The sequence below is a fragment of the Pongo pygmaeus genome, chromosome 20, assembly GCF_028885625.2.
Source record: "Pongo pygmaeus isolate AG05252 chromosome 20, NHGRI_mPonPyg2-v2.0_pri, whole genome shotgun sequence".
Classification (NCBI taxonomy): domain Eukaryota; kingdom Metazoa; phylum Chordata; class Mammalia; order Primates; family Hominidae; genus Pongo; species Pongo pygmaeus.
Window position 1 is genome coordinate 60,855,124 of NC_072393.2, and position 23,250 is coordinate 60,878,373.

Sequence of the window (23,250 nt, forward strand, 5' to 3'; positions counted from 1 at the left end):
ATATGTATGTTTTGGTTCACACAAAAAGGAAGTTGACCAAGCCCCCTTGATGAAGCCTCACTGGGGAGGTGGCCCATCGAAGGTTGTATATTCTGGATGGGACGAAGGCAGCGTCACCGTCTCCTTGAAGTCTGACCTCCAGGTTGGTGTTCAGATTCTCCCTCCACACCCCACAGCCGTGGTTGCCCATCTGGATTTGGTGTCTGGGTCAGAGATGACCTTCGGGCCCGGCATATGGATGATGATGTCCAAGGAGACAGTTCTCTCCTTTACCCCAGTCACAGGAAGGAAGAACTAAGCCTCATGGTGCCTTCCTGGGAGATACTTGGTAAGAAACCACAAGACGGTCGGGACTGACTCTCTGAGCACCGCATCCCGAGCCTCTGCCGTCTGCACAGCGGGGCCGGCACAGGCAGCACGGTGCCCCTTACCATGCTTTCTTCCTGGACTTTCCCTTGACCAGTCTTGGCATGGCAGGTGAGGGATCGAGGGATCAGGGCTGGGAGGCGGGGAAGACAGCTCTCTCCCTGGGCCCATGTCTGGTTAGATCAATGCTGTGGGAGCTTAGTGATTGAAGAGGGAGCAGAGATGACGGCAGGAAGGCATTATCTGCCCAAGCCTCAGGCTTCGCAGCCCAGGCTGGGACCAAGAGCTTACAGACGTCATTGAGCACAGACTTCGAGTGAAGTACTGAGCATTGTAAATCCAGATTTCTCTTCCAGAGCTGAGTCTGGGCCACAGCACCTGAACACAGGAGGGTCAGTCTTTCCGGTAATAGTGAGGGTCTGTCTTCTTGGAGCAGCACAACGGACAACGGACTCCCACCAGGACAGTGGGTGCTGGGTACCAAAGGACTGGGCTCAGGACAGTGGATGCTGGGTACGGAAGGGCTGGGCTCAGGACAGTGGGTGCTGGGTACCGAAGGGCTGGGCTGAGGGGGTTACTTTGGCAGTGGTTCTGGAGTCTAAATTTCTAAGGGCCTGGAACTCATGAGACTCTAGATGCTGATTCTTTTCTGGAGAACTTCTCCAGAGTCACCATCCTGGCTTGTCCAGACTCAACATTCCACCTGAAGAGCTCTGGGGACCTCTGGGGCTGGGACCCTTCTGGGCCTGATGAGTTCTGTTGGGATGGAGAAGATGATCTTGAAGTTAAAGATAAAGATTTCAGTGGGAGTCCAGGAAAATGTCCAAGCTATCCATCATACTCACAACAGCAAATGACTCAGGACTTTGCCACGGTCACCGTGGCAGCCAAAACCACAGCTGTGATCTGGGGCCGGACTCATACCCAGAGGTTGTCGGGGTTCAGGTTCTGCACCCCCAGTTCAGAGAAAGAGGAAATGGAGTGGGCCGTGTGGACCTCGTCCTTCATCGAACTCCAGAACTAAGGGAACTGGGAGGGGAGAAGGCCATCACCCTTGCACGGAGCTGCCTCCCTCAGTTCTAGTGGTTTCTACAACTCCATGCAGGTTAGCTAAGGTGTGCATGGGTTCCAGAAGGAACATGGAGATGTTTCTCTTTGATGTTACTTGAAACTTTTGTTTGGCAAGTTCCTTCTAAGATCAAGGGAGTCAATCACCCCACATGGTCCATCAATTGGGGTTTCACGACATTGTGCTCCTTGGCTATACAGTCTCAGGTACATTTCTTCATGAGATTATTTTTCACGTGAGGCAGAGATGTGTGGCTGCTCACCAGAAAAGAAGAATTCTGTACTTCCCCTTACAGTGCAAGCATTGGAATCTCTGGGAGGTGGCTACCCCCACCAAGGGAGTTTTTTTCTAGTCTCCTTTGCATCCATGTGTGACTGACCATAATGACTACTTATAGCCAAAAATCTGGACAGAAATGATGTGCGTCAATCAATTTTGCAAGTGTACAAATATTTTCTGTATATATTCTTTCTGTCTGAAGTATGGGACGCCATTGCCCAAGGGGATGATGTGAGCACAATGGAAGAAGCGGGTGTCCCTGAGTCATCCTGGGGGAAAAAACTCAAATTCTGCCCAGAGAAACCCTCATTGGTCATTTACGTGAGTGAGATGCCAAACCTCATTGTGTTAAACCATCGGTATTTTTTTTTTCTTTTTCTTTTTTTTTTTTGAGACAGAGTCTTGCTCTGTCGCCCAGGCTGGATTCCAGTGGCACGATCTCGGCTCACTGCAAGCTCCGCCTCCTGGGTTCACGCCATTCTCCTGCCTCAGCCTCCTGAGTAGCTGGGACTACAGGCGCCCACTACCACACCCGGCTAATTTTTTGCATTTTTAGTAGTGTTAGCCAGGATGGTCTCGATCTCCTGACCTTGTGATCCGCCCGCCTCAGCCTCCCAAAGTGCTGGGATTACAGGCGTGAGCCACCGCGCCTGGCCAGTATTTTAAGACTTACTTATAACTGTGGTTAGTGTCACCGTAAGTCTTATCTCACAATAGTAGCTAAATAATTTGTGATTTGCTCTTTGATCCTGTCCCTATCATCATTAGAGCTCTGTTGATGGCAGGGGCTGGATCTGTTTTGTTCACTCCTGAATCTCAAACACCAAGCAGATAATAAGCAATTGATAAATATTGGTTGATCAGCTTCTGAAGAAAGAATATTCACACATTTATATTTGGAAAAGTTTATAAGGGAAGTAGCCGAGTGTGGTGGCTCACGCCTGTCATCCCAGCACTTTGGGAGGTTGAGGTGGGCAGATCACCTGAGGTCTGGAATTCAAGACTAGCCTGGCCGACGTGGGGAAACCCCGTCTCTACTAAAAATACAAAAATTAGCGAGGTGGGCAGATCACCTGAGGTCCGGAATTCAAGTCTAGCCTGGCCGACGTGGGGAAACCCTGTCTCTACTAAAAATACAAAAATTAGCCGGGCGTAGTGGCACGCACCTGTAATCCCAGCTACTCGGGAGGCTGAGGCAGAAGAATCGCTTGAACCTGGGAGGCAGAGGTTGCAGTGAGCTGAGATGGTGCCATTGCACTGTAGCCTGGGTGACAAGAGCAAGACTCTGTCTCAAACAAAAAGAAGAGAGAAGTTTATAGGTGAAGTGGCTTATCCAAGGTCTCTGAGGCTGTGGGACAGGAAGTCACAGGAGAAGCTCATTCTGGCTGATTTCCCAGCTGGTGTTCTGCACCTCTCTCAGTATCTTAGGAACCAAGTTACCATGACACACCTATTAGAGTGGCCAAATTCTAAAACGCGGACAATACCACATACTGGCATACTGGCGAGAATGTGGAGCAACAGGAACTCTCATTCATTGCTAGTGGGATTGCGAAATGGTACAACCACTTTGGGAGACAGTGCGGCAATTTCTTCTAAAACTAAATATAGCTTTGCCATGTAATCCAGCAATTGCATTCCTTGGTATTTACCCAAGGGAGCTGAAAACATATGGTCATATGGATCTTTACGGTAGCTTTATTCATAATTGCCCAAACTTGGAAGCAACCAAGATGCCCTTCAGTACATGAGTGGATTAACTATGTGTCCAGACAATGGAATATTATTCCATGCTAAGAAGATACGAGCTCTCAAGTCATGAAAAGATGTGGAGGAGAGTTCAATGTATGTCACTACATGAAATAAGCCCGCCCAAATGGGGTATCCACTGTCTGATTCCAACTATGTGTCATTCTGGAAAAGGCAAAACTATAGAAAGAGGGAAAAGTTCATTGGTTGCCAGAATAAAATACTTGGACAAGAGGAAATCATCCCAGTGGAAATGGAGAAACACAGGAACAAATGAAGAGAAACGCAGGAACAAATGAAGAGCAACAGAAGAAGCTAAATATTTGGGTAAAGATAGGAATTTTGAATGATGATTTCATTATTAATGAATTAAGGAGACATTGATGCATGCTTATTCTATATTTGATGACATTGCAAACATTGTTTTGAAAACTATACTTTGCACTAAAACTGAAATTGAGCGCCTGTAATCCCAGCACTTTGGGAGGCCAAGGTGGGTGAATCACCTGAGGTCAGGAGTTCGAGACCAGCCTGGCCAACATGGCGAAACCCTGTCTCTGCTAGAAATACAAAAATTAGCTGGGTGTGGTGGCGGATGCCTGTTATCCCAGCTACTCAGGAGGCTGAAGCAGGAGAATCACTTGAACCCTGGAGGCAGAGGTTGCAGTAAGCCGAGATGGTGCCACTGCCGTCTAGCCTGGGCGACAGAGTGAGAGTCTGTCTCAAAAACAGCAACAACAACAAAAAAATGATAGCATGGGTCAAGTGTGTTGGCTCATGCCTGTAATCCTAGCACTTCGAGAGGACAAGGTGGGTGAGCTTGAGCTCAGGAGTTCGAGACCAGCCTGGGCAAGACAAAACCCCATCTCTATCAAACAAAACAAAACAAAACAAAACAAAAATTTGCAGAGTGTGGTGGCGCGTGTTTGTGGTCCCAGCTACTCAGGAGGCTGAGGTGGGAGGATCTCTGGAGCCCAGGAAGTGGAGGCTGCAGTGAGCTGCAATTGTGCTAATGCACTCCAGCCTGCATGATGGAGCAAGACCGTGTCTCAAATAAATGAATAAATAAATAAATAAATAAATTTTAAAGATGACAGCCTACACATATATACACACACATGCCAAACAGATACATCGATGAGATAACACTATATATACAAAAGTGCAAGGGAAATTTTTTTTTTTTTTTTAGATGGAGTCTTGCTCTGTCGCCCAGACTGGAGTGCAGTGGCGCGATCTCGGCTCACTGCAACCTCCGCCTCCCTCCTGCTTCAGCCTCCCGAGTAGCTGGGACTACAGGTGCCCACCACCACGCCCGGCTAATTTTCTGTATTTTTAGTAGAGACGGGGTTTCACTGTGTTAGCTAGGATGGTCTTGATCTTCTGACCTCATGATCCACCTGCCTCAGCCTCCCAAAGTACTGGAATTACAGGCATGAGCCACTGTGCCCGCCGTGCAAGGGAAATTTGAATATAAGACTTCAGATGCTGGTTACGGTAGCTGAGGTAGGAGGGGAAACGGGATGGAGTATACACTACAGAAATAGTCATGCTTCATCAAGCCTCTGATTTCCCTGGAGCATGTTGACTTCACGTTGTTTTTTTTTTTACATGTTCTGTAAAAAAAATTTTTTCTTTAAATTAGCCTTTGGAAATTTACCAGCAGTGTGCTAGTAAAGGCTTGACAATCAGTTTTCTGGAAAAAAAAGCAAAAAGAAAAACAAAAAACAACCCTGACGTGTAGCATTTGCCAATTTCTCTGGTGTAAATACTCACAGCATGGCTTTGACATGGGTTTCACATTTGGTAAAAGCAAATTGTGCCTAGGTTGAATAGAGGGATTGGGACAGAGGGTTCTTGTCAGGCACTAATTAGGGAGTAAGGCTTGTCTAATATTGCCTCGGCTCTCATGCAAAAATAAAAAGTAACATTTGGGAATTTGTGTTGCTTCCTCAGCCCCACCCTGGGTAAAATCGGAGACGTATACAGGGCAGGGAGAAGCTGTTTATTTCTGTGCCTGTGGTTGGACCTTGTTAAAGATTTGAGCTGTGATGCTGGCACCTGGCAGACCATGTCCTGTGTGTTTTTCAGTTTTGCTCAGTTCCTGACCCTGGTATTGCAGAAGCTTTTTCACATCTATGACACCTGCTATGTCTTGGTAAACCCTGGAAGGGAAAGGAGGACAAGGTTAAAATACTGTTCCGAGGACCTGGTCTCTCCACAGTGCAGGCTGGAGGTGGCAGCCCGTGGAAAGCCAAGTTCATCCACCATCGGAGCCCAGGCCAGGCTGCCACGGCTAATATTCAGGACAAAGCCAGGGACAGGTCGGGAATCCTATGAAGATGATCATCGTCCTGAGGTCTTCCTTCCAGGGTTGCATCCGGGCCAGAAGATGGAAAGAGAAATGGGTGAGTCCCTGCTACCACCCCACCCTCAGGTTGCTTTTTTTGGCTGAACAAGAAGGGTCCTCCCAGGCAGGAAGGGTGGGGCACAGAAACGTGAGCCAATGTGGGTGACTTGGGGAGGGCTTTGCAGTTGAATCTCCTGACTGAAAACAGCAAGAAGTACAGACCTCCGGGCATTCTAGACTCAGATTCTGTAGACGCTTCCCTTTGGCTGAGCCAAGCCAGGGTTGCTCAGGAAATAGGGTCCTTGAGATTGGATTAGACTGGACGGAACGACACAGGATTGCAATGTGCAGAACTGTGAGGACCTGGTTTTAGCTTGAGATCCCCAGTCTGTCCACGAGGTCCAAGCTTGAGATCATTACGGTGACCACATCTCAGGAGGAAGATAGGTCAGCAACACAGTGATGGTGCTGGAATAGTTTTGAAATATTTGAACTATTCTAATGCAAACTCTTCTTTTAATGACATTTCACATTGCATCTTATGTCATTTTATTTATGTAGATGTTGTCTTTCCACTTGACATTTAATTGGTGTTTAATTTAAGTTGCAAATATTGTGTATGTATCTGAGTCTAGTGTGAGAATCATTACTCTATGCCCGTGCATCCCACACCAAGTAACTTTTTTTTGTTTGTTTGTTGTTTGTTTGTTTTCTGAGATGGAGTCTTGCTCTGTTGCCCAGGCTGCAGTACAGTGGCATGATCTTGGCTCACTGCAACCTCTGCCTCCCAGGTTCAAGGGATTCTCCTGCCTCAGCCTCCTGAGTAGCTGAGATTATAGGTGTGCGCCACCACACCCGGCTAATTTTTGTATTTTCAGTAGATAGGGGGTTTCACCATGTTGGCCAGGGTGGTCTCGAACTCCTGACCTCGTGATTCACCCGCCTTGGCCTCCCAAAGTGCTGGGATTACAGGTGTGAGCCACTGTGCCCAGTCCGAGTAACATTTTTAAGTGAGTAAGCTGTGCTGTTCTGAATCTGTAGCATGCCTTGGACATAGACCTTCTCCAGCTGGAATGAAAGTCTTAGAGGAATGCAAAGGTGGAGAGGCCCTCTGAGAATATGGAAGGACGACAGCTGTGTATCACCCCTTTTATGGAAAAACCCAGAATAACTGCCCATGTGTTCTGTGACCTTTGATGTTGATTCTGTCAGCAGGAGGAATCTTCTGAGTAGTGAGGAAAATCTTAGATATGTTGGTGGTTTCACAACTGTCAGAATTCACTGAATTGCACAGATTCAATGAAGGCAGTTTGTCTGCCAAGGATTCCTTGATAAAGCTGATTAAAAACCGCTAATGAAGACCTAAAGTGAAAAGAGGCAGTGGGGAGAATCTAATACATAGAAACCATTCTGCACGTGAAAGAAGAGTCAGAAGCAGGAAAGTCATTCTCAGGAGCCACTTTGTTTTGGCCTCGTGTTCAATGCTAAGTTTCAAAACAAATGTAGTATTCCTTGCAACCACGAGAAGTTGGTGAGTGATTTGAAATCATTCTTATGATGAGGTGGAAGCTTTTGGAATCTGTACCCCTGCACTTTATCCTTCTCCCCATGATTTACAAAACCATGAAAATAAAGCTCAGTTAATTCATCATCATCAAGGTGAGCATCAGGTTCAGTATTCAGCTTGAGTCTGGGGAGTCCGTCTTTCTTTCACTTTTGACTGCACAGCCTTCACTTAGTTTTTATATCTCTGAGGCATTAAAAAAACTTTTTTTTTTTTTTTTGAGACAGAGTCTGGCTCTGTCTCTCAGGCTGGAGTGCAGTGGCACGATCTCGGCTCACTGCGACCTCCGCCTCTCAGGTTCCCGCCATTCTCTCGCCTCAGCCTCCCGAGTAGCTGGGACTACAGGTGCCCGCCACCACGCCCAGCTAATTTTTTTTTTTGTATTTTTAGTGGGGACAGGGTTTCACCGTGTTAGCCAGGATGGTCTCGATCTCCTGACCTCGTGATCCGCCCACCTCAGCCTCCCAAAGTGCTGGGATTACAGGCGTGAGCCACCGCGCCTGACCTAAAAAAGTCTTTAATATATTATGTTAAGCAGTTTTAGTTGGTTTATTGTTATTTTTTAGATGGATTGTTGTCTTACAGACTTAGTCTAACATATTCACAGAAAATTGGATTAGATTGGAAGAACATACCTGGAGCTGAATTGTGCAGAACTCTTTGTGGACCAGGGTTTAGCTTGAGTTCCCCTTTCCGTCCACGAGATCCCAGCTTGAGATCATTACAGTCACCACGTCTCGGGAGGAGGACCAGTCTGCAATGCAGTGATTATACTGGAATGTTTCAATGTTTTTGAAATGTTTGGACTATTCTGATGCAAAAAACTTTCTTTTTATTTTTGAGACAGAGTCTCACTCTGTCGCCTAGGGTGGTTGTTGTTTTTTTTTTTTTTTTTTGAAACCCTCTGTTATTAAGAGATAAATATGATTCCCAGGAACATTGTTCTGTTCTGCTTTAAGTATTATTGGTCATATCTGGTCATATGCCCTGCTCTGAATCAAACCCTGAAAATGGGATTGCTAAAATCGCCTTAATCTAAACTCCATTTCCCTCCCACTTGCTCCCTGGGCTTGGAGCATAGCCACTCAAACAGAACTGGTTTTTTGTTAGTAAGGAAGAAGTAAGCAACGGCTGTGGTGTAGACCCTCATCAATGTCTGCAACAGTTACACCTGGAGACAAGCTCCCCAGTGTCCTCAGAAGCAGCGGAGATGAGAATCCGTGATAGGGTGGGCTGCTATCCCCCTTAGCTCTGTGATGCCGAAATGCACTGCTGGTCCTGGTCCTCCTCCTCGTTTCACACCCGGCTGAGTGCCCATCTGGCCCCAGACCTCAATGCCAGGTTCTAAGCACTGTCTCCTGACCATTCAGCCCCTTCAGGGTTTTGCATGTGCTGTTGGACCACCTCACCCCCACCTGTAGCCAAATGACACTGTGGGAGGAGGGGAAGGAACTCATTTTAGTAGAGAGTATGTGTGTGTGTGTGTGCGTGTGAATGTGTGTGTGTATTATACATAATATATATAATAACAATTAAAATTGTTAATGGGGCTGGGTGCGGTGGCTCACGCCTATAATCCCAGCACTTTGGGAGGCTGAGACTGGCAGATCACATGAGGTCAGGAGTTCAAGACCAGCCTGGCCAATTATGGTGAAACCCCGTCTCTACTAAAATACAAAAATTAGCCGGGCGTGGTGGTGTGCACCTGTAGTCCTGGCTACTCAGCAGGCTGAGGCAAGAGAATGCTTGAGCCTGGGAGGCGGAGGTTGCAGTGAGCCAAGATCACACCATTGCACTCCAGCCTGGGCAACAGAGCGAGATTCCATCTCCACACACACATACACACACACACACACACACACACAAATTGTTAATTGTATATGCATAATTATAATAGTTTATATATATTAACAATTATATATAAACTTGCATATATATAGTATTTGCTGTATTATTATATATAAACAATTATATATGTAATGACCGTATAAAATAAACAATTTTAACTAATAATATTATATTAATTGTATTATTAGATGTAATAATTATAATTATTTATATATAATATTTATTATTATCTATCGTTGTTGAACACTTAACGTGAGCTCTGTCCTCTTAACAAATTTCAAGTGAACAAGACGTTATTGCTGACGATGGGTCATATGTGGTGCAGCAGATCTCTAGGGCCTGTTTGTTAATAACTCCCCATTTCCCCCTCCTCCCAGCCCCCGTAACCACCATTCCCTGCTGTGATGTTGTTGACTCTGGTGACTTTGCAGATCTCCTGTAAGTGACATCATGCAGTACTTGGTCTCTGTATTGCTTGGCGTGATGTCCTCAGAGTTCGTCCGTGTTGTCACCCATGGCAGAATTTTCTTCCTTGTTTAAGGCTGAATAGTATTCCCTTGTGTGTGTACCACATTTTCTACATCCATTCATCTGTCAATGGACATTTAGATGATTTTCATGTCTTAGCTATTGCAAATAGTGCTGCAGTGATCAGGGGAGTTCAGACGGCTCTTTGCATACTTAATTTGTTTCTTTTAAATATAGACCCAGAAGTGGGTTTGCTGCACCATATGGTAGCTCTATTTTTAGTTTTTTGAGGAACCTCCCCACTGTTCTCTATAGTGAGTGCACAATTTTTCAGCCTCCCACAGTTCTGAGATCACAGGTGTGAGCCACCACGCCTGGCCTGTTTCTTTTAAATATAGTCCCAGAAGTGGGATTGCTGGACCATATGGTAGCTCCATTTTCAGTTTTTTGAGGAACCTCCCCACTGTTCTCTATAGTGAGTGTACAATTTTTCAGCCTCCCAAAGTGCCAGGATTACAGGCGTGAGCCACTGTGCCTGGCCTGTGTCTTTTAAATACAGACCCAGAAGTGGGATCGCTGGACCATATGGTAGCTCTATGTTTAATTTTTTGAGGAAACTTCCCATCGTTGTCTATAGTGAGTGCACAATTTTTCAGCCTCCCAAAGTGCTGGGATCACAGGTGTGAGCCACCGCGCCCGGTGCACTGTAGGATCTTTTTTAACGCATTACATACCTTGTTGGGATTTTAGCAGAGACCACAATATTAAAAACTTGGGAAGGATTTCCATGACTCTCATTTTAAATACGAAGACATGTCGACTTCTAGTTTTGTAACATCTTGCCCAAGAGCGGTGGTCGTTAACGTGCGGAGTTGGGATAGCGTCCAAGTCAGTTGGTTGCACGACCTTTATTCTGCCTCGTCCCATAGATTTAGAAAGAAGCTGACACATCGGGTAACTAGTTTAGGGTCATCTGATCACGCGGGTAAGCGACGTTTTTCAGAAACCAAGGCCCTCCCTCTCATCTCACTAGTGGGAAGGGTGGAAAGAACAGAACAGAAAGCTCTCCCTCTTGTGTGAGGCAGTTGCTGTGGAAACCCCATAGGCAGGAGGCCTCTGGCCAGCACATCCTGTCCGCTTGTGTCTGCTGCAGAGTTCTGAGACCGGGGCCATGTCTCCACACCTCACTACTCTCCTGGGCCTAGGTGAGTCCTGGAGGGAGCGGGAAGGACTGGAAAGGGGGTCGGGAGGTCTGGAAATTTCCCTGCTCAAGCCTGACTCTAGTCCAGAAGATTCTGGGGAGGAAAGTGTCCTCCTCCCCCCAAGACTGCCTTGCTGCTCTCCCCGGGGCCTAAGGCTGATCAGAGACGACCTTGTCCTAAAAACAGGGTCCTGGGTGTGGGGATGAGGTCAGCTTTAAGAAGGGCTGGGGGGCCAGGCGCGGTGCTCACACCTGTAATCCTAGCACTTTGGGAGGCTGAGGCGGGTGGATCACCTGAGGTCAGGAGTTTGAGACCAGCCTGGCCAACGTGGTGAAACTCCATCTCTACTAATACAAAAATTAGCCGGGCATGGTGGCGGGTGCCTGTAATCCCAGCTACTCGGGAGGCTGAGGCAGGAGAATTGCTTGAACCCAGGAGGTGGAGGTTGCAGTGAGCAGAGATCGCTCCACTGCACTCTAGTCTGGGAAACAAGAACAAAACTCTGTCTCCAACAACACCACCAAAAAGAAGGGCTGGGGGAGCAGGAGCCTTTTTGGAAGAGGAGACTTTGGGATTTATCTTGAAACCATTTTGCAGCAAGAAGGATTACACTGAGATAGTGATGTCGAGGAGCGTTGGCTTGGTCGTTATGAAATGCTGAATGCCCCCCAGCTCCATCGAGCCCCCTTTTGAAAGCAGCCCCGTAAGGAGACTGGGCGGTGGGCATTTTTCTCACTGGAGCTTCTCTTCCAGTGCTCTGCCTGGCCCAGATGATCCACACGCAGGAGGGTAAGTCATGCCTTCGTCCCGTCTTCCCAGTCCCCTCTGTCACCCCAAGGGCAGTTCTGGGTGGGAGTGATGTTGATTCTTAGAGGGCCTGGAGGGATCCCTTTAAATATACCCTAGATTGCAAACTGTTCCAAATGTAAAATGCATAACCCTCACCCCTTTCTCTCCTTCATTCTCCACCTGTCATATTTTGCTTTTCTTATTTTCAAAAATCTTATATTTTATTTTATTTTTATTTTTGAGATGGAGTCTCACTCCATCACCCAGACTAGAATGCAGTGGCATAATCTCAGCTCACTGCAACCTCTGCCTCCCAGTTTCAAGCGATTCTCCTGCCTCAGCCTCCTGAGTAGCTGGGATTACAGGTGCACACCACCACCCCCAGCTAATTATTTTTATTTATTTATTTATTTATTTATTTGTATTTTTAGAAGAGACGGGGTTTCACCATATTGGCCAGGCTGGTCTCGAACTCCTGACCTTATGATCTGCCCGCCTCAGCCTCCCACAGTGCTGGGATTACAGGCATGAGCCACTGCGCCCAGCCAAAAATCTTATTTTTAATCAACAAATAATTGTATATGTCTGTGGGGTACAATGTGATGTTACAACGTATATAAACATTGTGGAAAGATTAAATAAGGCTAAATAACATATCAATCACATCACATACTTATTGTGATGAGAACATTTAAAACCTACTTTTAGCAATTTTGAAATATATAATAAGTTATTGTTAACTATAGTCAGCCTGCTATGCAATAGATCTCAAAAACTTACTCCTCCTGTTTAACCGAAACTTTGTACCATTTGATCAGTGTCTCTCCCAAGCCCCCCATCTCCATCCTTTAATACCATCATTCTAATCTCTAACTCTGTGAGATGACCTTTTTTGTTTGTTTGTTTGTTTTGGGACGGAGTCTCACTCTGTCACCCAGGCTGGGGTATAGTGGCACAATCTCGGCTCACTGCAACCTCCACCTCTTGAGTTCAAGTGATTCTCCTGCCTCAGCCTCCCGAGTAGCCAGGATTACAGGCGCCCGCCACCACGCCCGGCTAATTTTTGTGTTTTTAGTAGAGACGGGGTTTCACCATGTTGGCCAGGCTGGTCTCGAACTCCTGACCTCAGGTGGTCCACCCACCTCGGCCTCACAAAGTGCTGGGATTACAGGTATGAGCCACTGCACCCGGCCGAGATGAACTTTTTTAGATTCCACATGCGGTAATTGTCTTTCTGTGCCTGGCTTATGAACCAGAGCCTAACGTCCTCTGGTTCATCCATGTTGTTGCAAATGACAGAATGTCCTTCCTTTTTTAGGGCTGAATAATATTCCATTGCATATACACACCCCATTCTCCTCATCCATTCATTTGGTGGTGGTTACATAACTCAGGTTATTTCCAGGTCTTGGCGGCTGTGAGTAGCGCTGCGGTCACCCTGGGAGTGCAGGCGTCACCTCCACACACCGATTTCCACAATGAGAATTCAAACCCAACACGACCAAGGCTGAGCCCGGCACTTTTCCCCAGACGAGCCCACACTTCACTCGGCAACTTCTTGGCGGGGAACATGACAGTCACAAAGGGCAGACTCTGAACACTCATCCTCTTCTCCATCCCCCTAGATGCATCATATCACCCAGTCCTGGTGATTTCACTCTACATTTTTCTCATCTTTCCCTCTCTCTTCATTGACTTTTCCTGCGTCACCCCCAGGTGACGGCCCCTCTCCATTCCGTGGCTCCCCGAGGCCGGCCTCAGCCTGTCCATGCCACTGCTGCCTGCTCCGTTCCTGACCCCAGGGACCGGCGATTTGCAAAAGCACAACCATGACCATTGTACTTTCCCCAGTTTTTAAATTGTATTCAAAAATTTTCACTTAATATTTCATTGTAAGATGAATTTTTTTTCTCAGAGCCCTTCCCCTGTTTATCTTCAGATAGAATTAGACCCAGGCACCTCTCTTTCTTCTGGAGATGCCCACTTTCCCAGCCACATCCTGCCCCTGTGACCTTGGGCTCACTCATCTCTACATTCCTCTAGGTTCTTTCGCTTTCTCAAACACTCCATATTCTGTTCAACATTGGGCCATCTCACATGCTGATTTTTTTTTTTTTTTGGAGATGATGTTTCATTCTTGTTGCCCAGGCTGGAGTGCAATGGCTCGGTCTTGGCTTACTGCAACCTCTGCCTCCCTAGTTGAAGCAATTCTCCCTGCCTCAACCTCCCAGGTAGCTAGGATTACAGGTGCCTGCCACCAAGCCCGGCTAATGTTTTTGTATTTTTAGTAGAGACGGGGATTCACCATGTTGATCAGGCTGGTCTCGAACTCCTGACCTCAGGTGAGCCACCCACCTCGGCCTCCCAAAGTACTGGGATTACAGGTGTGAGACACCGCGCCTGGTCTGATTTTTAAAAATTAATTAATTCAGTTTAAAATTGACCGATGAAAATTGCATGTATTTGTCATGTCCAATATGACGTTGTGGTCTCTGCACACAGCGAGGAATGGCTACATTGAGCTAGGGAACGTAAGCATTCCTCCTGTGCTAATCATTTTTTGTGGTGAGAACGCTTAGAATCACCTCAATTAGCAATGTCCAATAATGTAATACATTGTTATTAACTGTAGTCACCGTATTGTACATGATAACTCTTGAATTGATTTCTCCTCTCCAAAACCTTTTTTCCTTTGAGCAACATTCACTGGCTGATTTTCCCATTTTGAGTGCCCTGGTGTCCCCTGCCTGCTCAGCTCAGGTAGTTTCTACTCCTCCCTCAGCTCTCAGCTCAGATAGCGCTTCCGCTGACTTTGCAGAGGAGGTCAGCTCCACCGCCCACCTGTCCCCTAGTTCCCTGCACTTACCCACAGGAAACTTACTGCAGTTTGCAGCTGCAGATTTGGACAATTCTTCGATCAATATCTGTCCTCCCTTCTGGATGTCCACCTCCAAACGGCAGGCGTCCTATGTGTTTCTCACATTTGCGGAATTAGCAGCTCATGAAAAGCGTCTTTAAACGGATTGATAAGTAACTGAGATATGGTTAAAAGAAAGAAAAATGCACAAATGGGTGGGTTTGGGGAGATGCTGGTCAAAGGATAGAAAATTTCATCTAGACAGGAAGAGTAAGTTCAGGATTGTGTAACATAATGACTAGAGTTAATCACAATGTATCGTATGCTTGAAAATCGCTAAGTGGGCAGATTTTAAATGTTCTCACCACAACAATTAACTACACATAATAAGGTTATATTAATTAGCTTGATTCAGCGATTCCACAGTGTATACCTATATCAAAACATCATGTTGTACACCTTAAATATATGCAGTTTTAATTTGTCAATAATAAAGAATGAATGAAGATGGGATGAGTGACTTGAAGCCCTGCCAGCTCTCTGCTCCGCTCAGGGATTTTGCTAATTTTGAAACAACCTTCCTGTTTCACAGCGTCAAACACGCCCTTCCTCCTCCACCCCAAGCCCAGTTGAGATAAATGGGGGTTTTCAAGAGCTTTAATAACAAGGAAATGCAAATTAAGCTGAGGAGAAAGTAGAAACTATGAGGAAAACCCAGAGGTGGTGTTTCCACAGAGATCTGCATTAGCAATGGGGACCTGTCACGGGCTGGGGATCAGCTATGAGCAGATCAGGGCTGGGGGCTTCACCCTCACCTCATCGGACCCTCACAGGAGCCTGGCAACCCCTGTCCCACACTCAGTCCACCCGGGGACCGGCCAGTGCCCTTCAGGCCCCAGCACGAGCCATCTCCAGAGCCCTCGCTTCCCTGTCCCTTGTCCTTCACGAATGACCCTGTCATCCCCATCCTGTGCCTCCCTCCCACCCTCTGTCCCTCGGGAAAGTGGCCCTGGGCTCTGCAGCACACATGAAGGGCCCCAGGCTGCTCCGACACTTCCCACGTGACCCTGAGCAAGTCCCTAGTTGTGAGCAAGTCTCAGGGTCCTTACTGTCAACTGGGAAAAAACTCTGCAGCGACGAGAATCACATGCACGTAGAAGGTGCAGGAGGCGTGGGAATGTTCTAAGGTTGGGCTGTGGTCGTGGCTGCATAACTCTATAAAATTGCTAAAAACCCTGAAGTGTGATGCTAAAATGACGTGTGTGGCATGGTGACTTCCTATAGTGGATGCTGAGATCCTTCTCTGCTTCTCTCCTAGGGGCCCTGCCCAGACCCTCCATCTCGGCTGAGCCAGGCACTGTGATCCCCCTGGGGAGGCCTGTGACCTTCCAGTGCCGGGGCCCGGTTGGGGTTTACGCATTCCGCCTGGAGAGGGAGGATAGAGCCAAGTACAATGATAGTTGTAATGTGTTTCGACTTGGTCCATCTGAGTCAGGGGCCAGATTCCACATTGACTCAGTAAGTGAAGGCAATGCCGGGCTTTATCGCTGCATCTATTATAAGCCCCCTGGATGGTCTGAGCACAGTGACTTCCTGGAGCTGCTGGTAAAAGGTGAGGACGTCACCTGGGCCCTGCCCCAGTCTCAGCTCAACCCTCGAGCTTGTCCCCAGGTCCCTGGACCGTGTCCCAGCTGCTATCCTCTCTCTGTGTCCACCCTTGCCCTCCTCCTGACCCCCAAGCCCTCCCCTCCCCTCTCCCTCTGCACACACCTCCCCTCTACCCTCACACCTGCTTAGGTCCCTGGAGTCCTGGTCTCCTCTGGACGCCATGGATTGCCTGGACACTCAGCTCCAGCATCCGGTGGGCTCAGAGCTGGCTCTGCTTGGCTGGGTGGGGAGTCGGTTCCCAGAGATTAGGGGGCAACCCCCCTACAAGGGGATGAGTGTCTTTTCACACAGGATGGATGGTCCCACTTGTTATTCCTTTCCACTGAGCCAGAATCTGCCCCAGGCAATATGCTTCTCCTGGTGTGGTTCATCTCCCACTGGGCAGAACACAGGGGCCAGGGATGGCCCCTGACCAGGGCGGGACAGTGCTTTGGGAAAACCTTTGGTATGTGACCACATGCACCCCTGCGTGTGCTCAGCCCGAGATATCCTGGAGTCAAAGTCCACTGGAGAGGCTCCAATCCATCTTCATGTCCCCCCAGGACCTCAACGGTCCCCTGAGGTCAAGAAGAGCTTGTGGGAGGAGCAGAGGGAGTGACCAGCCCCAGGGAGAATAGGGCAAGCAGCAGCGCTCTCCCCAGCCTCCTGTCCCCTGCCCCATTTTCTCAGGAGTCTCGGGACGTTGTCTGGGATTGCGTGCTGGCCATGCGGCCTTGGGCTCAGGGTGGAGGAGGGCAGGTTGGTTGGGACGGGTTCTAAATCCTTCTCCTGCCCCTGTTTACAGAAACCTCTGGAGGCCCAGACTCCCCCGACACAGAGCTCGGCTCCTCAGCTGGTCAGTAGCAGGGCCCTCAGCCGGAAGGGATTACAGGGGGATCTGTGCTGGGGATGCAGCTCCGGGTTCAGCCCTCCGCCCTGGGCTTGGAGTCAAGGTCTAGGGAGGCCACGGGAAGGGACTGTCACCCACCAAGCTCTGGGAGGTCGCTAATGCTCATAGAGACCATAGCAACAAGGGTACAGTGATTGCAACCTCATTCCATGCCAGGAACTGTGGAAAGCACTTAATGCAAGCGCCACTTAATGGGGGAGGTACTTGTCTGATTCTCTAACTCCTCCTCCTCTCTAATACGCAAAACGTAAATTAAAGTTTCTTGCTTAAAGGCACAAGGCTATGAAGGGGCAGGGGCCACCCACCCGGGCAGCCCCACCCCAGACTTTCGGGCTCGCCAGAGCTCCACGCTGCCCCCTTGTGGGCGTGACCTCACCATTCACCTCGATCTGCACCTGATGGAGGGACTTAGAACTCACCATCCGGCCGGGCGCGGTGGCTCACGCCTGTAATCCCAGCACTTTGGGAGGCCGAGGCGGGCGGATCAAAAGGTCAGGAGATCGAGACCACCCTGGCTAACACGGTGAAACTCCATCTCTACTAAAAATACAAACATTAGCCGGGCGTGGTGGTGGGTGCCTGTAGTCCCAGATACTCAGGAGGCTGAGGCAGGAGAATGGCGTGAACCCGGGAGGCGGAGCTTGCAGTGAGCCGAGATCGCGCCACTGCACTCCAGCCTGGGCGACAGGGCGAGACTCCATCTCAAAAAAAAAAACAAAAACAACAACAACAACAAAAAAACTCACCTTCCAACCTGGGACACCCGGAGAGGGACGGGGATGCTCCTGTTGGCTCTGTGGTCTCCGGGGGAGGCCTGAACAGTGGAGTGAGGTCCCTTAAGAGGAGGAGGGCGCCACAGGGAGGGGATGTAGCTGTGAACGGTGACCAGGATGAAGCCATGAGGCTTCCCTTCCATCTGGCTCTGCCCTGGACTCTGTGATGGGAGAGAAGCTGCCTCTGGCTCTGCCCTGGACTCTGTGTGATGGGAGAGAAGCTGCCTCTGGCTCTGCCCTGGACTCTGTGATGGGAGAGAAGCTGCCTCTGGCTCTGCCCTGGACTCTGTGTGATGGGAGTGCAGCTGCCCCAAGACCCTGGGTCTCAAGTTGTCCATCTCCCCCTGTGATCTGTGACCAGAATCTCCCAGGGGAGGACACGGGGTCATAAGCCATCCGCGGACCCTTCCCCACCTGGGTTTCCATCACCAGAGTACGTCCTTGGACCTAGACCCAGTGCCTGCCTGTGAGGCTCGGGCTGTGAGCTCAGGCAGGTGGGACCAGGGGCTGAAGCCACATGGGGAGGCGGGAGGAGCGATGCCGTGCTCCATCCGGACCCCCTCAGAGGCTCCTGGGCTGCTGGGGCACAGCGGGACATGCTCCTGAGTCCCGCAGACCTGGTTCAAGTCCAGTGTCTGGTTTTTATTAGCCTTCCGTCTGTGGGAATATCTTGCCTCTGTTTCTCTCCCTCTCTTCTTCTCCTTCCCTCTCTCCTCTCTCATCTTCATGCAGTGACATATAAAGGTCACGAGGACAGACCCTCCTGCAGCCAGATTGCTGGGTTCATGGTTCAAATCCCGGTGGTTCTGCCACCTCCCAGCTCTATGCCTGATGGTGACTCACCCAAACCTCCTGTGTCCCAAATTCCTCGTGTGAAACAGAGGCAATAAAAGAGCTGTCCTGGTAGAATCGTTTAGGGGAGACTTGAGTTCAGGTACACACGGCGCTGACATCAGTGCTGATTAGAAAACCCCAAAGGAGGGATGCTCCTATGAATACTGAGGAAGTATTTTGTCCTCACAGGGACTATGCCAGGCACTGAAGCCTCCGGATTTGATGCACTGTGAATGAGGAGAAATGGCCTCCCGTCTCGTGAACTTCAATGGGGAGAAATAATTCGAATGAGCAATAGAAATGCACTGATGCCTATACATGCATATACAAATAAAAAGATACGATTCGCAATGGAGAATTTCAGGTCTATCATTTCAATTATATTAAATATGTTCACATAATGTATTACATATATAAGGAATATATATAATAAAAATGTTAATGTATCACTACATATCACTATAATTATATTATATGAAAGATATATTTACAATATATAGTACAATAAATTTCAGGTGCTATTATAATTAATAAACAGGTACAAACATAAATATATATTTATTATTTATAGATTATAATTATAGAAAAATTTTATGTTTAAATATGTTTATATGTAATACACATTATACATTATATATTATAGTGAATATATGCAACTTATAAGTATAAATCATACAATTAACATTATATACATTAAATTATAATGTATATGTCAAGATTACATAATTGAAAATATATATTTGTTATATATTATACGTTTGCATAATACATGATCATACAATTATAAATAATATAAAAATTGTAATATTGCACATATATAATACATATGTAATTTTAAATGGTGGCAAATGTTATGAAGACCAAGCCCAGGAAGTCATGGTGTAGAATAACGGGTGGTGTCCTGGACCTTGGACCGTGGAGGCGGCATGAGGGAAGGACACTCCAAGAGAGAATGTCTGCCTTTCTTGAAGGATATTGAAGATGCTGCCTCGGCAGCGGGGGAGGGGAGGGACGCTGTTCCTGGAAGAGGGACGCTTGGTTCGGACCCTGGGTTTGGGGGAGCCCCACAGGACCCCATTTGGTCGCCTGTGAATTGGGTAGTGGCGTGCACTGTGCAGAGGAGGGTGAATGTTGGAGGAGATGACGGGGGGCGGGGCGTGCAATGCGCTGCGCAGGGAGCCTGGGCGGTGCCGCACACACTCGCCCGCTAGCTGCAGGGCTTCAGGAAACAGGAGCACATTGGGACTAGGATTCTTCCCACAGGAGGGCTGGTTACATCCCCGTCAGAGGGTTGCCGCGAGCGCAGACAAAATCAGACATGGGGATCCTTGCACTCTGGTGGGAACCCAGAAGGAGGTCAGGAAGGGAAGGTCTCCCTTCCTCTTCTTGCGGGTGGTTGGTCTCTGCCTAGATCCACAGAGGGCAGAGAGCAGCGATGTCTACCACAGCTTCACGCCCAGGAAACGCGCTGTATCTGCACCGTCCAGTAGGGATGGCATCAGGCACGTGGGGTCACCGAGCCCTGGAGGTGCAGACGGTGCAGCTGGTTTCTCATGACATTCAACTTTGGATAAATTTAAATATCAATAGCTATGTGTGACTCTCATACTGGACAGTAGATGTAGAAAGTTTCCATCATCACAGAAGACTCTGCTGGTCGATGCTGGTCTAGAGGGAGCAGCCAGGGTCCTGGGGAGTGAAGGGAGATCCCCACAGTGGACTTGGGAGGACTCAGAGCCTTCTCTGTCCAGCTCAGGACTCTAACTCCTCCTCTTTCTGATTCCTCCCTCCCAGGACCCATGCAGAGGCCGTCGGACAACAGTCACAATGAGCGTGAGTGATGGGGGCCGTGGAGCATGAGCCTGGTGTGTGCCTCTTGGGGAAGGAGAAAGAGGTCAGGCTTTGGGGTTGATCAGATTCCTGCTCTGCCAATGGCCGTCTGTGTCCCTGTGCAGAGGACCCCAGCACTCAGGACCCCGGTGGTGGAAGAAGGGGATAACGATCCCTGTGCTGCAGGACTATTATTATTATTATTATTATTTTTGAGACAGACTCTCGCTCTGTCACCCAGGCTGGAGTGTAGTGGCATGATCTTGGCTCACTCCCTCCCCCACCTCCCGGGTTCAAGTGATTCTCCTGCCTCAGCCTCCCGAGTAGCTGGGATTAGAGGCATGCACCACCACGCCTGGCTAATTTTTATATTTTTAGTAGAGGCGGGGTTTCATCGCATTAGCCAGGATGGTCTCCATCTCCTGACCTCGTGGTCTGCCGGCCTTGGCCTCCCAAAGTGCTGGGATTACAGGCGTGAGCCACCACGCCCTGCTGCAGGACTATTATTTACCTGATAGATTTTATATATTAGTAAGTCTGTGACATGCACGCGACATGTGTGTGGTATACAGTAGGTGCTCAATAAATGCACACTGCTGAAAACCTGTTTTTGTATTTCTTAGATGCACCTGCTTCCCAAGGCCTGAGTGCTGAGCATTTTATTTTCTCATCGGGGTCTCAGTGGTCTTCCTCTTTTGTCTCCTCCTCCTGGTCCTCTTCTTCCTCCGTCGCCAGAATCAGATAAAGCAGGGTAGGTCTCAGGGGCAGGGTGGAGTGACCTGGGAAGCTGTCAGGAGAGGCTAGGAAGAAGGTCTCCTTAATTCACACCCCGACTGTCCTCAGGGCCCCCCAGAAGCAAGGACGAGGAGCAGAAGTCACAGCAGAGGTGAGGCCCCTGGGAATGACTCCTGGACCTCCACCTGGTCCTCGGCCACCAGGCTGCCCCTGAGGTTCACTTTTGTTTTTCCTCTCAGGCCCGACCTGACTGTTGATGTGCTAGAGAGGACAGCAGGTAAAAGGGGAGGAGGAGGGATAGGCCTGGGATGGGGAAGTGGGAACTTGGTGCCAATCCAGTTGCAATGTAGGGGGTGGTGGGAAGAATCTTTGGGAACATTCTAGAAGGTCGTATTATAGATTGGGTGCAGGATGTCATCGGAAGCTGGGGGGGTCTCGGGCAGATTTGCCTTGTGACATCCTCCCCAGAAAACCGACCCTGTATTTTCTCCCCAAGACAAGACCACAGTCAATGGACTTCCTGAGAAGGACAGAGAGACGGACACCTCGGTGAGCCTCCCTACTAGTTATTAAAGTACCCCAAATTTAGCAGCTTAAAAAAATCTCAGTTCCTAGGGTTGGGAATTCAGGAGTGGCTCAGCTGGGCGGTTCCGGCTCACGGCCTGTCCTGAGGTTGCTGTCGAGAGGTCGCCCAGGGCTGTGTGCATCTGAAGGCTCCCGTGGGCTGGAGGATCCACGTCCAAGACGCTCACTCCCCCGGCTGTGGGCACTAAACCTCTGTTCCTCTCACAGGGGCCACTCCACACCGCTGGCTTCACCCAGAGGGAGGGATCCAAGGATGGGTGGCGGTGAGGGGATGGAAGCATAATGTCTTTTGGCTCAGCTTGGAAGTCAGGAGTCTTCCCTTCTGCCTTGTTCATTGTCACGTAGACCAACCCCAATACCCTGTGGGAGGGCTCTTCACATGGATGCAATTTCAGGAGAGGGTCCTCAGAGCCCATGGAGATGGCCGCCACAGCCCTCCCTCCCCACAGCCCCTCACCTCACCCTCCACCAGGCACTCCCTCACCCTGGCTCTCCCTCTCTTAGGCCCCGGCTGCAGGGAGTTCCCAGGAGGTGACGTATACTCAGCTGGACCACTGGGCCCTCACACGGAGGACAGCCCAGGCTGTGTCCCCACAGTCCACAAAGCCCATTGCCGAGCCCATCACGTATGCAGCCATTGCCAGACACTGACCCCATACCCACCTGGCCTCTGCACCTGAGGATAGAAATTCACTCTAGGAAAAGCCTGAAGCAGCCTTTTGGAAGGCTTCCCCTTGGGCTTATCCTCATCTGGAAAGCCAGCCAGGCAGCTGTCCTGGAGACAAGAGCTGGAGACTGGAGTTTTCTAACCAGCATCCAGAAGTTTCCTTAACTAGGTGGTCCCTTCTACAATTGACCAACTCCTTGGATAGATTGTGTTGCAGTTGATTCCAGAGACCCAGATACATACACCTGACTACTTCTAGAAACCAAGCTCTAATCACCTGGCTGTTTCCAGAGACCCATCTACAATTGTCTGGCTGTCTCTAAAGACCCAGCTACAGTGATCTGACTGTTTCTAGAGACTCTGTTTTAGTTGCCTGGCTATTTCTAGAGACATAGCTACAGTTGTGACTGTTTCTAGAGACCCAGCTGCAGTTGTCTGGCTGTTTCTAGACAACTTTATTCACCTGACTGTTTTCAGAGATCCAGCCATAGTCACCTGGCTATTTTCAGAAACCCAGTCACAGGTTGTCTCCAGGGACCCAGCTATAAACACCAAGCTGATTTCATGAGCAGTGATGTAGTCCCTCAGCTGGTCCTAGGTGTCTCCTGTGAATCTCCAATGACCCCGGAGATTTTGTAATGATCTTCCCTTCTGACCCCAAAGACCTTCCTAAAAGTGAAGAGCTAAACTTGAAACTGCACTATGCATTTGCAGCTGAGAGCCAAGCC

General features: G+C 48.8%; 1 protein-coding gene across 1 annotated transcript; it reads left to right on the plus strand.

Moving 5' to 3' along the window:
• The first annotated feature begins 5,501 nt into the window (after positions 1–5,501).
• LOC129019853 (leukocyte-associated immunoglobulin-like receptor 1) lies at positions 5,502–22,916 on the plus strand. The gene is given in 11 exon segments (XM_054463287.2): positions 5,502–5,871; positions 11,649–11,684; positions 15,860–16,153; positions 16,994–17,044; positions 20,500–20,538; positions 21,159–21,191; positions 21,194–21,286; positions 21,379–21,421; positions 21,510–21,547; positions 21,767–21,819; positions 22,360–22,916. Coding segments are annotated over 11 exon segments (1,164 nt in total). The 5' UTR covers positions 5,502–5,534; the 3' UTR covers positions 22,507–22,916.
• The last annotated feature ends 334 nt before the right edge of the window (positions 22,917–23,250 follow it).